We start from the raw sequence: 17,656 nt of genomic DNA on the forward strand, positions 1-17,656 counted from the left end.
GGGATTTTGTGCACCCGAATACGTTCTGTCACACATGGTCCCGCGGGACATCACTCTCACGACTGGATCGCTTTTACGTGTCCGACTGCTTATCACAAAATGTTTCAGACTGTGAAGTCTTGATGTTTCCAGTTGCCGCAGGTCACGTCTCAGATTTCCCTGTGCTAGTTGAACTTACAGGATTTCAAATTCAACCTTTTCAAGAACACTTCTGGCGTTTTTATACTTCGCTATTACGGGAGCCGGATGCCGTACAGTCCCTAACAGGTGTTATAACCACCACGCTAACGGCAAGTGAGAACTTATCCAGACGTTGGGATGACCGTAAGGACCAATGGCGACAAGCGTGCGTACACGCCGGCAAAGAAAAGAAAGCAAAGTACATTGCCAAACTCACAACCATAAGAACATATATTAAGATAATAAAAAGAGGTGGCGCAGCTACTCTACTAGCGCAAGACAATCTGCACCAACTGCTAATGGAGCAGAGACACACCTTGCAATGGCTCACCAAGGCGTCTTGTATCCTGCGAAGTCGTAATTGCCCGATCAAAAAAAAAAAAAAAAAAGACATGCTGCGCTATGTTCACAATGCTGAAATTGGTCACAATGTACGGCGCCGAATTGAGTGCGTTCGTCGTGATGATGACTCCCTTACATGACCAGGAATAGATCCTAGCTGGGTTCACTGGTTTTTTTGAAGATCTGTTCAAGACTGAACGGCAAGGACAATGGCCCCCGCCTAGTGCAGAGGATTTTTGTTCAAATCTTCCTCAAGTGCCGGCAGAGTACCATACCCCGCTTACAGTACCAGTCACCGCCTATGAAGTATACGAAACCATCCAAGCCATGAAAACAGGATCGGCTCAAGGGTCAGATGGGTTTCCCATAGAGTTCTACAAGTCTTTCTGGCCGGTTATAGGAAAGGGTCTGGTAGCCCTGTTGAATGGAATTCTAACATCTGGTGTCATGCCAGCTTCCTTCAAACGTGGTCGGATGATTTTGTTACCAAAAGAAGGAAACAGTGATCCATCAGACCCTGGCGCGTGGAAGCCAATAACGCTCCTGAACGTGGACAGCAAAATTCTATGCACAGTGCTGGCCAGGAGGTTGGCGTCAGTTCTTCGGTTAAGCACAAGCCCTTACCAGACATGAGGAGTGCAAGGTAGAAACATCTTTGAGAGCCTTACACTTATGAGAGACATGCTAGCCTATATGAACTCGAGGGGTCAAGCAGGCGTTTTGCTGTCCCTGGACCAAAAGAAGTCTTTTGACACAGTGGAGCATGACTTCCTTCTGTGGGTGCTGCAGTGTTTTCGTTTTCCTCCCAAGTTCACTGAGTTCACTGAGTGGGTGAAAAACCTATACAGCGACATATCTTCAGAAATCGTCGTCAATGCAGAAGTATCAGCCGCTTTTAGAGTCACAAGAGGGGTCAGGCAAGGATGCCCGCTCTCCCCCATGCTTTTTATAATCAGTCTCGAGCCATTTGTCTGTAATGTCGCGCTATCTGCACGCATCAATGGGTTTCCTCTCCCTGGGACTGCCGCAGAGAGAATCCGTTGGAGAAGCTAAAATATCAGCCTATGCGGATGACATCGTTTTATTTCTATGGGACAGCGACAGTGTAACACACGTTCGAGATTTTTCGGCAGTATGGGAAACTCTCAGGAGCCCAGCTGAATTTACGAAAGTCAAAGGCGCTTACGGTGGCGGGTTTCGGAGAGCCACTTCCTCCAGACATATCATACACCCCAGAAATAAACATCCTCGGCGTGCTTTTCACACAAGCCGGAGCCAGCGAGCGACACTGGATCGTGATCTTGGAGAAACTTGCTGGACAAATTGAAATGGCCCAGCAGTTCAACTTCTCTTTCCAGGAACGGGTGTTCTTGATCAAGTCGGTGTTCTGTAGCAAGTTATGGTATGCTTCCCGCATTCTGTATCCCCTAGCCAGAATCACAGCTAAAATCAACTCTCTTGTACTTCGTTTATTCTGGAACGGAAGAAAACACTGGTTGCCACGGGACATCTTGCGATGGCCTATGTCAGAAGGTGGCTGGAGCTTTCCGTGTATCGAGATGTACTACTCTATCTTTGCCATGAAAGGAGTACTGCACATTCTGGAATGAGTTGACTCCCCTGCTCGGCCGTTGGTACTGTTCTGGCTAGGGCCATCAAGGAGAGTACTAGTGCCGCGTGGACTCGGAAACAGATGTCCGGCGGCTGAAGAACCACCTTTGATTTACAAAAAGGTAGTCCAGCAATTCAATCATTTACAGGAAGCTGTGCCTGATCCGGACCTTCGACTCGCCTCAGTTTCTCGCTTATGCGAGAACTCTTCCACAAAAAGAGCATCGAACAAGGTGACACACACTTGGGCAAGTTCAAGAAGGGAAGGCAGCCCACTGGTCTGAACAGTGAAGTGAGCGAATTTTTCTGGAAAGCTAGTTGGCAGATATTGCCAACGAAAGACAAACTGGCCAGATGGGGTCTTCTCAGCAGCCCCTCATGCTCCAACTGCGGCGCCGTGGAGAATAGTGACCATGTGCTACGACTGTGTGTCACAGCAAGGACTCTGTGGACACTCGTGTGTCGCCGCTTTTCCATTCGGTATCGGCCTATGCAACAGGTGAGGACAAGGTTCGAACACCTAATTATGATAATGACAGCTTTTACGCTTTGGAAATTTCGCTTCACAGCCGTAGCTCAGAATAGCTCACCGGAGCAGCCTGTACCTCCTCGAGCGTTTTTCCGGACAGTTTTCGCTGTCTATAGGTGTGCGGCAAGGTTGTCCCCTTTCGCCAGCCTTGTTCACCTTGGCAATCGATCCCCTACTGTGGAACATCGACACAGCTGAGCGAATTCGTGGTTTTCCCTTCCCCTTCTCTGGGGAATGGAAAGTAGCCTTATATGCGGATGATATAACCTTGCTTCTGCGTGACGAAGCGCAGCAGTCGAGGTTATGCGCGTATACGAATCCTACGCGGCTGTCTCTGCTGGAAAAGCGTTGAATTATCGGAAGACGAAGTGTATGCCACTCGGTAGTCCGGCGCAGTATATGTCATTGCCGTTCGCGTGCGCCTCATCGCTTAAGATCCTTGGTGTGGTGTTTAACACACGCGGGCCAACTGCTGACAATTGGTCAGCGGCTCTCGAAGAGGTGCAAGTGAAATGCGAGTCTGCAAGCTACTATGAACTATCTTATCACGAGCGGTCCTACCTGGTGCTCGGGCGCGTGTGGCATCTCAGTCATGTTTCGATCGCCCCACACGCTGCTGTGACGCGCATCCATTCATGCCTCTCGTCGTTCTTCTGGAAGAAGCGAAGGGGACCAGTCTCGCGAACCATGCTTTCGTTCCCGCAGTCTGCTGGCGGAGTCAACCTTCCCGATGTTGGGCTGATGAACCGGGGCATTGCATCAGCACCACACTGCGAATTCTCAATGCGGCCGACTATCCAACTAAAGTCTTGCTCGGCCTCTGGTGGGACGCTCTCCAGCTTGGCCATCGTGCAGCTCCTCACCGATTTCACGCGGCGGTTCGGGCTTACTATCAGAAGGTCTCGTCTCTGCTCCCCGCTGCTTCCAGTTTGCAATCCACTTCGCCTTCAACGATGACCAAACTAGTTTTGCTGGACTCTGCCGCAACCACTGAGAGCCTTAGAAGACGGGTGGACTATGCTTCAGGCATCTCTTGGACATCGTTCGTCGGCCCGTGGCTTCCTGGTCATCTGCGCGACATCAATTGGTCCTTTGCCTGGCGGATACTTCCCACACGCGACCGGCTGCATGCGTGGGACATCACATCAACTGAGGCCTGCCCGTACTGCGGCAGGGCAGAAACAAACTACCACGTGCTATTCGAGTGCCGCATTTCCCGCATCTTCTGGCACTTGGTTAGACGTTGCACAAATGTGCTTTGTCCCGTGCGATCAAAGTGTGATCAAAGGCACCCAAACAGGCCGAGTGTGCTATTCACTGCGTGTGGCGCTGCAGTGTTGTGGAAGGCCCGTTGCAAGGCTGTCGCTCAACGGCGGCGGAACATCCCCGCTTTCCTGCTGGTTAGCCAACTGCGCATTCTCGTGACTAATAGCTTGCAACAAGAACTCTTTGCACTCGGCAGCGACGAGTTTCTGCAGCGGTGGCGGTTCCACCCTTCGCTTTTGGTGCAAGGGGGCTCCGTATCTGTCCGAGGTGCCCCTCCGTGAACAGTACCCCTCCCATCACTCATCACTCCCATCACTCGTCTCATGCTCCATCGAATGTAAATAGTGCACATCCCTCTTGTATCATGAAGCGTAGCAATGTATATATCGCCCCTCATAGCCTCATAGCTCATAAATTGTAAATATTGTTTTGAGGCGCTGTCCATGTACTGACCGTTCCACGTCGTATTAAATTTTCCTACAACAGAAACCGCCGGATGCATCCTAGGCTCTCCATGGTGACTCAACTGGTAACAGACTACTTAGGACACAGACTGTTTTTGTTGGGTGAGCAGGAGTTCTTGCGACAGTGGTCCTGCCGCCACGTTGCTCTTCACAACGGACATGTACGACTAACGGGCCTCATCTATACATAGTATATTTCTCTTAGTTAGGCAGCCACAAGTTAATGCAGTTATAGTACGTACCTTGTATTTCTTGTATGCTGGGACTGGAGAAGGTAAATGACATCGTTTTGTTTCTAAAGGACGGCGGCCGTGTGGCACACTAGTCCGAGATTTTTCAGCAGTCAGGTTTTATCATATTTCTTTGAACATTTCGGTAGACAAGTGAAATAAATATTGTATTCAGGAAAATTTAATACGGCGCGGAACGCTCAGGACATGGTCAGCGCCTCGAGAACAATATTTACAATCTATGAGCTATAATGGGCGATATATGCATTTCACGAATGCTTCATGAAACGAGAGGTGAGTGGGGAGAGGTGACATATGCACTATTTACACTCGATGGAGCATGAGACGAGTGATGGGAAATGAAAGAGAGGTACTGTTCATGGAGGGACACACTGGACAGATACGGAGCCCCCTTGCACCAAAAGCGAAGGGGGGAACCGCCACCGCTGTAGAAATTCGTCGCCGCCGAGTGCAAAGAGCTCTTGTTGTAAGTTATTAGTCACAAGAACGCGCAGTTGTCGAACCAGCAGAAAAATGGGGGAGTTCCGCCGCCGATGAGCGACAGCCTTGCAACGGGCCTTACACAACACTGCAGGGCCGCACGCGGTGACTAGCACACTCAGCCTGTTTGGGCGCCTTTGGTCAGACCGCACGGGACAGAGCACATTCGTGCAACGCCTAGCCAAGGTTCAGAAGATGCGGGAAATGCGGAACCCTTTCTACTTCTAATCTAATCTAATCTAAGATTGCAGTTTAGCTTCAGTGCTGTAAATGAATAATCGTTCGATATGAAACGGAATGCTCTATTATAGACTGCGTCGAGTGCTTCTGAAAGATATCGCTATGAGGGATCCCGTGTAACAGATGCGTATTGTAATTTTAAAAGGAGGCCTTTAAATGGAATGGAGTAGCTTTGGGCTACATCTGATGAATCCAAGTGAGCGGTTTGCTTTAGTAACGGTGTTCAATATTTCTTATTCCAAACCAGGCTTGCAGAAAGGTGGACGACCAGTCGCAACGCCTTGTCTGTGGTATGCCAGTGAGATTATTGTATTACCTGATTGGTAAGGGGAAGCGGGAATACAGGAGTCTTGTTGGTGATAAAATTAGATATGCTGCGTTCTTCTATTTAACTGAAATTTGCCATATTTGGCACCATTTGTGCGTTTTGTAAAATAGATTGGTCTGGGGATGAGTTGATCCTTCGACACACGACACGGCCACCTGTAAATAGTCGAGATGCGTTTATTCTTGAAGGGACTATCTAAACGTGCAACATAAAATTTCACTTGAGGTTGCTTTTGCGTTACACAACACCTTGGGGCGCACCTTCATTTGGGACTACCTTCATTGAGAATCTCGGTGGGTGACAGTTTTTGAGGCTCCATTTTACGCATTCCAATGGGTGGTTTACTGTATATTAGAGAATGTTAGTATAACCATTGATAACGTCACCTTGAAGCTACCGTACCTACCGGAACCAAAAGCGATTGCAAGGGATGACGTCATCGTGTGATACGATTTTGGTGAGGACAACGCATTCCAAAAGTTCTTGGAATGCGTTGGAATGCGTCCGCATGGAATGCGTCTTTCTGGGGTTGTTAACTAGCAGAGAGGGTAAGACCATGGTTGAGAAATTTTAAATACGATAGCGTGTGAGAGAACCCCCCCCCCCCCCCCCCCCGATTGTTCTTGAGACGGAGTCTGTCGCAGCGTAAGTCCTGCACTCATTGAATATATGCTGCTTGGAGATCACGTGTGCAAGAGCGGCTACAAAACCGTCGGTGAGAGCTCCCATGCCCAGCCCTCTTGGCCTAGTGGCCACAATGATGGCATTACCACGCCGAGACTCTGAGGTGACTCGGGTTGGAATACGGGCGCCGGCTGTGCTGTCTGGGCGTTTTCCCTGGGTTTTGCTCATACGCTTCAAGACAAATCTCGGCCTGGGACGCACGATTTCCCCTGCGGTAGTGGTGACGTTGCCCGCCTGAGTCAACAGGTCCACCACGACCACGCCGTGAGAGAGAGCGCGCCTTGAGATGTGACACCGTGGATACCACCGCCCCCCTCCGAAAAATAAAAGAAAATGTGAGGGTCCCCCCCGCCCCCCCCGAAAAAAAGACCATATACACGCTTCGACAGCGAAACCTACCTCCCCCCCCCCCCACACACACACGCACGCACCAATGTGAGGGTCTGGGTCGGCCCCCACTTGTTATGCTACTCGAGAAATGGCGAAACGTTCTTGGAGATCAAGATAGTCACCCTCAAAGTAGACGAGATGGAGCATGCCCTAGCCGCTGCAGACGAAGTTGGTGACGTATGCGCAGTAGAGAGGGGTGGAATGATTTTTGAATGATTTTGGGGGTGGTGGCTTGGTGCACCCAGGGGAGTGGAAGAGGGAAGAGTGAAAGAGGGAGGGTAAATATGATGATGGTACGGAGAGGAAGGGGTGTGCAGTCCATGTTGCTCTAGGAATCGGGTAGCACTACCCACCACAGAAAACACACGAGCATCTCTCTGTAGCCTTCATTAGGATGCTCTCCGTACCGCGCTAACCGCCAGGATTGTTGGCGAAGTTACCCCACCTAGGCGTCGTAGAAGTGGTCTACAAGGATGCGCCCACCCTCAACGTGCTGGTATATATTACACCGGGATCCTCTAAAGGCAAGATTAAGAGGTTCCTTCTAGCCAAACTCTTCAATTCCTGTACAAGCATCACCTTCGTAGAAAACTTGAAGGAACATAACATGCCCATGATGGTCCTGTGGCGCAGTAGCAGACGTTGAGCACCTCCTACTAACCTGCTCGGAGCACTCTGCAGCCCGCGCTGTCCTCGCCAATCGCCTCCAACGCCTGGGACACGGCTCGCTCTCACTGGCCGTGCTTCTCGACCCCGTCGCACGCCAACAACAGGGAGCCGTTACAAGGGCTCTCCTGCGATACCTACAGGACACCCAGCCTAGTGTTAATCTCTAAACTGAGAACCGCGGCCCTGGGCACTCGCACCCACTGCGAAGAAGCCGGCCGTTTTTCCCTTTTTTTTTTCGCTCCACCAGGGCGTAGCAAGCCGACATAGGTCTGGCTGACCTCTTCTTGCGTGGACGCCACCTCCTGTCTATTAAACTTATATATACCCCCCCCCCTCCATGATTGTCACTGGGGACGTCACTGCCGACATAAAGAAGCCCCAGAACAACTGGTTCGCGTACTTCATGAAGGAAGTCTACGATTTACATCTAGCTAGTGACGATAAAATTCCCACAACCCTTACAGGAGGTGTTATTGATTATGTGAGGGGCATAGACAAGCTAGTGAATGCCAAGTGCGTCAGCTACTTCTGTTTCCACAGGCTTGCATTGTCCATCGTCGGAGAATGCTCGCGATGAGCTCATAAATGCCATCGCGTTTCAATGGCATTGCACAACGATATCTGCCGCAAGTTTTTCTTAGTCGTTTTGACCGAACAATTGTCTTTACGTGCGCATTCGTGAAATTATGCTGCTTATAATTTGTTCTTTATACCTTGGAAGAAGAACAATAAAAACTACATGAATTACGATGGGACAAGGTGTTTCACGGCAACAAGAAGAAACTTCAAGGAATAATGTGGAATAAGGCTGAACATTGTGGTAACTGGGTAAATCCGCGGAGGACATGGCACGAACTAAGACAAAGTAAGAGACAACCTCAAGAGACAAGCGCCTTCTACCAACTCAAGTTTACTGAGACATACAGAATAACAAATAAATACTAAAAGGCTTCTTATAAACGGAAATGTTTCCTGTGTTAGTAACGCGTCTGTGTTTTCGACCGTACTAGAAATCAGGCTTTTACAGATACAGTTAAACGCTACTAGATAATTCATGATAGCTTCTGTGTAACGGCACGACAAACGGGCGGCTACCTTCGTTGGGTAGGAAACGTTTTATAAGTTATTTGTTATTCTGTAAATAATGTCGATTTTCCAGTTTTCCAACTGATCAATCGCTTTGGTAGCAACCATTTCAAAGTACTTCTGTTGAAACTTTAATTTGGCGCGTCGTACATCGCTGAATAGAACGATGGACTCACCCAGAGTTGTACGTAACGCGTTCCTAGTAATTGCGTTACTAGTATTCAATTACTTTTTCTGTAATTTTTAACGTAATTTAACGTAATTTAAACTAATTTTCCAAGTAATCCGATTACAATTTACGGTAATCAATTACTGAGTAATTGATTACTACTTTATCCTTGTGTCAACAATGGCAACCCTTTTCAGCAAGCCAATCTGTTCTTGTGTTCCACCACCAGTTCGACTGAAGCAATGACGCAAATGTCACTGTGACGGCCGTCTCTAGTCCACACGTGTTATACAAACGCGTTATTACCATAGTAATATGATACAACCGCGATAATATGATGATATGATAATATTACAACCTCGACCTACTAGAGCAACAGTAAAATAGGTGACTGTATTGATAAATTGAGGGGGCTGAACATAACAACAGTAACAAAACGAAGCCGAAGTTTCGATGTTGTTTTAAATGTATGTATAAATCTGTAATAAACGCGTGTATGTGTTTTGTATGTTGCTTTCAAATGTATTTGCGAATTTCGCTTATTATGTATCTTGGTGTCTCATATTAGAATTTGCAACAAGAGTGGCATGGTTGCATTCACTGCAGGATTGTTGGCTTTGCTATGGCCCACAATTTAAAAGTAACGGGAAAAGTAACGAGTTACATTTTTAATCGGTAACGTATTACATTTTTGATGAAGTAATTTGTAACGGTAAAGAATTACTTTTCGTGCAGCAGTAATTGTAACTGTAATCAATTACTTCTTTCGAGTAACGTGTACAACTCTTCCACCTGTTGTGTGGACAAAGATGTATCCATACCTAACGGTGCAATGACAACAGCATAACTAACAGCAGCAAACGTAACACAATACGCCACACTATTCATAGTCACATAATATATGCCTTCTTTTTTTCGTTGTTTGCAGCCATAGTTTTATTCCTGAATCTCCTGCATCTGCAATGCGATGCACTCCGCCTTCCACTGAGCCTGAACACAGCGAGGATGCCGCCAACATCTGATCCAACTTCTGCCAATCCTCCATCGACGCATCCGACACGGGATCTCCTCCAGTTTCCGGAGAGCATCGCATCCCAAATTGTTCCTGCAGTTTCTGATCCTCTCTCCTGTGGGGCCGGCAATACCAGCAGTGCTCAGGAAGCTGCTAATGAGGGTGCCCAGGAAGGCCAGGTGAGTTAGTATATCTTGTGAAATAGCATTTAATAGCTGTACGTAGCAACGCATGTTACGCATGCGGCAGCGGTGAGTTGATGCCTTGGGATGTACAAATGCGGGTGCTTGCTGCAGGAGAAATTGCGAAATATGCGCGGATACTAAGGGATATGTTAGAAGAGCTGTGGACGTTAAATGCGAAATAGATGGAAAAAAGACTAAAAGGTAGAATATAGGCAACACTTCCTTACTAGATTTAATCGAGAAGTTTCTTTCTTTCTTGTTCTTCGTTTTCCTCAAGAGAGTACGTGCCAACGGCGTTTTTAAGAATCCCTTCCATTGTTGTGCTAGAGCAAAACGCCATTGTTTACGAGGACGATTGAAATGCAAACCACAATGTGTCAATAAATATAGAAGGCATTAGCAGCGCGCCATGCTCCCATGGGACGGTGGTCCCTGAGGCACGGCGGTGCAAGAGCACGTAGTATCTACTGCACCAAAGTAGCGTGCGTGACGAGACCATTCAAGGTGGCTGTTCGTTTGGAAGGAAGCATGGAAGAAGAGCAACGTTCTGTCACCAGATTTCTCCCCGTGGAAGATGCGACACCTCCGGAAGTTAACCGTACTATGGTTCCTCATACATGTGTCAGAGACAAGTGTACGAGTGGGCTAACAAGTTCAAGAATGGTGCGCGTAGTACGTCGGAGGTTTTGGACACAAGACGACGGTGAAGTCCAGCAGGGATATGCGCAGTACGCTCCTCTGGGGGGGTGGGGGGGGGGGGTCGTATGTCGTACATCTGTTGCTTTTTAATAGCAGTTTTTGCCTATTTTGGAGGTATTTTGACATGTTTGCAAGGCTGGGTGACGTTGTGATGTTGTAATGGGGCAGCTGGGAAGAATGTGGTGCATAATTTGTTGTGCACACGCTCTAAAACGTGTCTTTTTTCTTTCTTTTTTTTTTTTGTCACAGGGAATGCACGCGTTAGGGTACTATTGACGTAAATGCATTGACGTCAGTGCCGATTATATTGAAAAATAGACGCACATAATTTCACACTGTGCACACAGACGCACATAATAATGTAATATACGGGGTGTTCTGAAAAAAAAAAGGAAGAAAGAAGGCAGTGAGAGCACCACTGGTGCCATTTTTGCAGGCGGGTGCGGCCACGCGGACATACTGTGGGAAAGCGCATACTTACAGGTTTTCGGGAAAATGCGAGACAGCAGAATTAGAGGCAATCATTATTTGAATCCGTCCTACATATAAAAAAAAATCTCGAAACAAGCACGTACTTTGAGATATGAGTCGCCAAACTTTGGTATACAAATGATCCGATTCCAGAACTATACACTTCTGAAGCCCAGAAACAACATCGTTTCGGCTTATCTAGGCCGGGAAGCAGTAGGGTAATACGGTGATTGGAGTATAGATTTACACGTAAGGTGTGCCAGCCTATTTGTGTGGCGACATGCTGCACGTGCCGCAGGGTAGGACTGCGAATAATTTCGACGGAAATCTCCGACAAACGGTGCTGGAAAAAATGTTTACCTTCCCCACATAGTGGTCTATCTGGCCATTAGGTGAACGCCTACTCCAAACAGTTCCACCGCAACAAAACAAGCGGCCCTCCGACGCGAACGCTCGTCGCTCCTTTAGTGCTCGAGAAATGCGTGGTTTCGTTTTCGGCTCATTTGCATCCCAAAGTTTAGCGATTTGCGTCTCAACGTACGAGCTCTTTTTAGGATATTTTAAAAAGAGGGCGGATTTAAATAATGACTGGCTCCATTTTTGCAATCTCTCATTTCCCCGAAAACATCTGACTAACAATTTAATTAATGGATTTTACGTAATTATCCGTCCAGTAGTTACATATGCTTCCCGACCGGGTGACCGCATGACAGCATGACCCATAAGTGAAAACCGCGTTGAGGTAGTTCTCACAGGTTTATTCATTTAGCATATGATTTTAAAAAAAGTCGCCCTGTATACAGTCAGCACATTTGCGGTTTTCATTTCAATCACTCTTGCATTTACCGTTTCTTGCGATGCGGATCCACACTACCTGTTCAATTTATCTTGGTTTCGTAATAATCTGTTTCTAATTTCTCTAATTAATTTATCTCATTTCTTGTAATCTGTACTGGAGGATCCCCCAAAGCCACAGGGCAAACTGTGTGAATACTGAAATTCAAAATAATCTCAAACAAAAGTCGTAACTAGATTGCATTCCCACGCTCAAACGCCCATTGCTGCCGTAGCGCACGCTATCCTTTCCCTTCTTTTATTTTTTGTTTTCATACTAAACCTGTATTCTTCCCATACCAAACTGATATTCGAAGAGACAACAACGGGTGGCAGCAGACCTCGTTCAGGCTGTTCAAGTTCAGACCTCTCCAGTCTCCTCAAGTCAACAGAATACGGGAGTGCTGAATGAGTCGCATATCCCATCGCAAGCAGAAGTCATTCCTACAGCAGCTCCAGCTGGTATCATCGCGAGAAAGGCGATAAGAATGAGTACAGCAGCTGCCAGGCTTACAACGCCAGAATATTTGCCCGACGAGGACTACCAAGTTGTTCAGGTGGGTGGACTGCTTTCAATCACTTTGCCATTAAGATTCAATTACGGCTGTCTGTAGCGCTAACGCAACGGGGTCGATGCCAATGCTCCGCAGCACATCGGAATTCTTCTGGTTTTTCTTTTCGCGTTTAATGTATTCTTTATTTATTTCTTCTTCATTTTTCGCCGTACAGCTAACGGCAACCGCACTGTTGGGCAGTGCAGGGTGGTGAAGGGTTTGCGACAATGCTGAAATACGCGGTTTGACTTTTCAGATTCTGTGCGCATTCCTTGAAGCTAAACATAAGAACGCATGTATTTAAAAGCTGAGCTGTACACGTTACCTAAAAAAAGGAACAAAATACGTTACTCGTTCCTTCGAAAAAATAGTAACTAAATACGTTACCCGTTTTATTTGCAAACTGTAGGATGGGACAATGCTTGCCCACATCACGTTTCAAAAATAGTACTGCTCTCGCCCTCAAAACGAAGAGCAGGCTCTTACTGCTTCGTCTCCCTCCCCGCGAACATGAAAAAACGCGGATATGAAGAGAGACAGCGACAGCTGTTTCGGCCTTATTCGGCCATCGTCAGCAGTGCGCAGGTGGGTTACTAACAAATAAACGGAACGCGTTCTCGTTACTTTAGGAAAAAATCTTCCCAGAAGCAGCACCGCAAGCGATCCTGCCCCGACGACCGTTCAAAGAGACGGCCCACCCGGGGTTGCACCGCGTTATCAAGGGACCCCTCTCCAGTATACGAGGGACCGGCTCCCATTTGCGTCCCTCCACCGCTTACGCGGATTTGAAGAGAGACCAGAGACTCGTTAATTGGAAGTAACGAATTACTCCTACACGTTACATTTGCATACCAGACATTACGAGACGGCCATAGGAAGGCCGCTCAAAGTTTCCATGCTGCTTTGCGCCACGCGCATCTTTGTCAAATCGTCTATTGCATTTCAGTAGCAACTGGTACTCAAGGCTGGTGTCGCTTGCATCAAATAAGCCCTATGCTAAATGTATACCAAAAAACAGGGTTGAAGGATGTGGTGATGGGATTTTCAGGAAGAAACCGGCGTTCATTCACAAGGAGGCGTTCATTCACATGGTAATTGACATGAGTTCAAAATCCAGTTCCATGAGTGAGACAAAGCACTAAACACCCTGAGCGCAGTGAATCCTTGACAGGAGCAACACAAAGAACACAGTGAGTGTTCCGAAACGAGTTCAATTTCTCCTCTCGTTGTTTTTTTCTTCTTTCTTACAAACAAAGAAACAACTGTGAATTCTTCTGCGTGCTTCAACCTCGTGGAATGCCGCCATGTGCGCGGGGAAAACCACTACTGACGGTCGTGGTTGATGACAGTAAGGGGGAAAAAAAAGGAATGGGTAACTTGCAGTGACGGGTTAACAATTTTTGTAACTAAGTATACGTTGTTAGTTACATTTTTTAGAAAGTAACTAAGTCGTTACTTAGTTAGCAAACACCGTAACGCGTTACGTACAGCTCTGTTTAAAAGCTAACGCAGCAAACTGAAAGCACTCTCGTGCCTTCTTAGAATGGGTGCACAATCTTTCGGGGTACACAATATCCTCCGGGTTGCAGTTCTTGCGGTCTGCCAGGTGGTTTTGGCGCGTGCCATCACACACTTAGCAAGTCCTTCAGGACATGCTCAATGGTCTCTGTCTGACGACAGTGCTTGCAGTTTGCGTCGTCCACGGAGATGATTTGGTGTAGGAGCGAGTTATACCCTTGTCCACGGTCCGCAAGCTGCGAAGAGTGTTTCGAATGTCTCGGAAGAGATGTCGCGCGTTGAATAAAACGACGATTTAAGATAATTGGCACGAATATGGCGATTTTTGCCTTTCGTGATTGTCTTTGCATTGTCTTTTTCCGATAGGTGGGACGCCGCTGTGACTACAGTGTCGAAGCCAACGGGCTTCTCTGGAACTTAACCGAGGGTGGTATTGTCGCTGCGGCTGCGTGCCCTGCAGGATACCAGGGCTCAGTCTACAGACCCTGCTATTCGTCCGGTCTTTGGGGTGCGTCTGACTATACGGACTGCAGGCTTGAGAGACTCGCCAATATACGAAACCTCGTGAGCACTCTTACACATCCGTATGTTATTTCATAAATATCAGAGTGTGATACAAAATCAGCACGTAATTCTGGATCTCTGACGAATACTCAATATTACTCAACACCATTTGAGAATGGGCATATGTAAATATCAGTGCACGAGAATCAAATACGAACGTAGGCGCGGTCACTGAGCTGCACATGACCTTACTGGGGTGGGGAGGGGGGGGGATATGTTGATTTAAAAAGAGAAAGAAAAGGACCTTACTGGATTTGATGGACGCTACTGCAGTAAACGAGAGAATCAAACTGGCTCAGAAGGCCGAACGCGTGCTTTCTCTTTCTTTCCCTCCTCTGGTTTCTGACGAAACAAGTTATGATCCCTTGTCCTCCCTTATAAATTCCCCTCGCAGCTACCTGACCAATGTTCTTTATTCGATGCCCAACCAACCCAGACGTCAACTGTATCCCACGCGTCATCACTAAAGTGAGAAAAGCGGCCCTCGGTCGTGCGACGCAGATGTCCGTCTGCCGACGGCGACGATGGTGACGTATGACGTACTCACGATCGTTTGTGGAGCGATAGCCGCTCCGTATTCCAAATCACAGCCAGAAGACGAAGGCCGTCGCTATTGGTTGCTTAGAAGAAAAGCGATAGCTGCTATTTTCTCGCTAAGAAAGAAGAGCCCCCTCAGAACCACAACCGCGGTCTATAGAGTCCCCTTCTTTCATCCGCTCTACAAGAAAAGGGTCGGTCTTTTTTCCGGATACCTATTAATCGTCCGCAGCTAGTCCGTGAAAAGAGGCAGCTGTCCCCTTCCTCCGATCTGTCCATTCACTCTCGTCGTGCCAGAAAAAGGAGAGCCAGAACGTGCCTCCTACCGGCGGTCGTCGTCCAAAGGATTTCTCCCGTGACATTCATTAGAAGGGACAAGTGGAGCGATCATTACATGAGTGTCCTCTCTCTGATGGGTACAGCACGTTCAAGCGTGTGACGTGGAAACGTGCCGCTTTGTGTTAGCATAATGCGACCAGCATGCTTTTGTGTGTGTGCAGTTTGGCGAGAAGGGCTTATAAAGTGAACAGATAGCGTAGACGTACAATAATGACATCCGTGGCGGTCAGTGCGGTTCGGAGGCAGCTATTACTTGACGAATATGGTTCCCCTTCCCATACGCGCCGGCGGCTTTTGGTACACAGTCAGATTCAGCAAAAATTTACGCGGTATCAACAAACGCATTATTTGTTCGTTTTACAGGGCGTGTGAAAGGAACAATGAAAAAAAATTGGTTCGCACACTTGTCTGGAAAGAAAAAGACTTGCTATCTAAAGCGCATTCTTGAAAATATCATGTGAGAAAGCCACTTATCTTCTATGGTCATGGTGAACCTCGATCAGGGGCTTCCTATGAACAGCAAAATAAATGCTCTCACATTTTGTAATTGGAGGACATTGGTCAAGTCGTCCTCCTATCTCTGAAACTGAATATTTCGCGAAGAACCCTTATAACGACAAAATATAAAAATTAACGTCTCCTTATGATGGAAGATGCAGCACAAAACTCACTGCAGCTGTCATTCATAGAAATTTTCTCTCTCTCAGAAGCCCATAAAGCATAGATAATGGAATGAAATCTCCTTGTTTGGAGTGGCGCCCACTAGTTTTCTTTTTGCAGATATACTACCATCTGCATAACAACCTTATCGAAGGGCTGTACCACCTCTCAGATGACCTCGCGCGGTACCTCAACACTGTGGACATCAAGAGCCCCATGGACCGGTTGGACACGATGGACACACTCAACAGCGTGCTGCAGACTAAAGTGGCGCTGAGGCTACGTAATGGGTTCGACATTGCGTTTGTTCAGGTAATACTCGATGTAATATGCGTGTACGTGGTTACTTGGCTGTGCTCAATCGCCGCATGAATTCACTTATCATCAGAACACCGCATTGTAATACGTCCAAGGTGTATGTAGACAGACAGCGAAACTCCCATACGCCCCTGCGTCATCAGAAGGACGCCATGATAGAGACCGTCAGCGCCATCCATCCGTTGCGGGGACTACTACAGTTGTAAACAAATGACGTCAGAGATGACGTCACCAGTATGAATAATAAGCAGTGCATAATTAGCCATGTTGCATTTGCACGCGCGCCTTGTTTGCGTTTTATTCCGAATAGCTGCATTCCGAGACATTCCGTAGCCGCTGCCTCACGGGCCTAATCAAGCTTTCCTTTTTCCTGACCAAACCATACCAATCGTCCAACAATACCAGACGAGAACAGAGGAAAGTAAATCGTATCAGCAACTGGTTTAGTGACACATGACAATTCGAAATGCGTACAGATGTCACACGTGTTGACAACTCCAAGTAGGAGGAGCATCGTGATGACCAAACAGAAATTGTAAAAGGTCCACTTGAGGTTAATTTCCCACCTATTCGCTCGAAGATCAAACGGTGTCGTCTGCTTTTACACGTTTACTCCGCGTTCAGTGCAGTAGGTGGAGCATTGGGGAACCGAACAGTATCGTACCATCGCGGCACAAGTGATCTTCCGGTGAATATACACAAGAATTGCGGAAAAGAACCATCAACTCCGAACATGGGCCGGCGTGTTGTCTACACTAGAAAGGTGACGGCGTCGCCCGCTATAGATCGATCTTGGAGCGAATAAGGTCAAAGATACAAGTAGTTATTGGCCGTTCGCATTTTCCCAATGAGTGACCATAATCGGACCGCTGCGAAAAGGCGACATTATTAGTGCATTCCTACTGGCAGTCACGCCGACATCAAGGCCAGTCTCGCCATGGGGAAAGTTTTACGCCGAGCCTGCAGCAGGGGGTCTATTCCGTTCATCTGTTCATACGCGTTATCTTGGCCTGCAGCTCCTAGATGTGAGCCTAGCTTGCTTGCGTTCCTTTTTAACTAAAAAAGTGTACTAACTGCCAAGTACGATGCACGGAGCCACGGATACAGGGATGCACGGATAAACAAGTTCACTGTGACACATGCGCTGGGCACCACGATTCGGAAGCGTACTCAGACGGTTCATGACTTTGTATACGTCTATATACGAGAGGGGCAACAGTTATTTTTTTCCTATATTGAAATTAGGAGTAAACTATTACTATACACACAAATCATG

General features: G+C 47.4%; 1 protein-coding gene across 2 annotated transcripts in view; it reads left to right on the forward strand.

The window, feature by feature from the left end:
* LOC135385929 (adhesion G protein-coupled receptor L3-like) overlaps positions 1-17,656 on the forward strand; it is a 317,487-nt gene that overhangs the window by 235,739 nt on the left and 64,092 nt on the right. For both annotated transcript variants that reach the window (XM_064615560.1, XM_064615561.1), the window contains exons 4-7: positions 9,618-9,880; positions 12,208-12,447; positions 14,329-14,526; positions 16,183-16,374. In XM_064615560.1, coding sequence (XP_064471630.1) covers positions 9,618-9,880; positions 12,208-12,447; positions 14,329-14,526; positions 16,183-16,374 — 893 coding nt within the window. The remainder of the gene's footprint in view (positions 1-9,617; positions 9,881-12,207; positions 12,448-14,328; positions 14,527-16,182; positions 16,375-17,656) is intronic.

Source organism: Ornithodoros turicata, chromosome 2 (genome assembly GCF_037126465.1).
Source record: "Ornithodoros turicata isolate Travis chromosome 2, ASM3712646v1, whole genome shotgun sequence".
In the NCBI taxonomy this organism is placed as follows: domain Eukaryota; kingdom Metazoa; phylum Arthropoda; class Arachnida; order Ixodida; family Argasidae; genus Ornithodoros; species Ornithodoros turicata.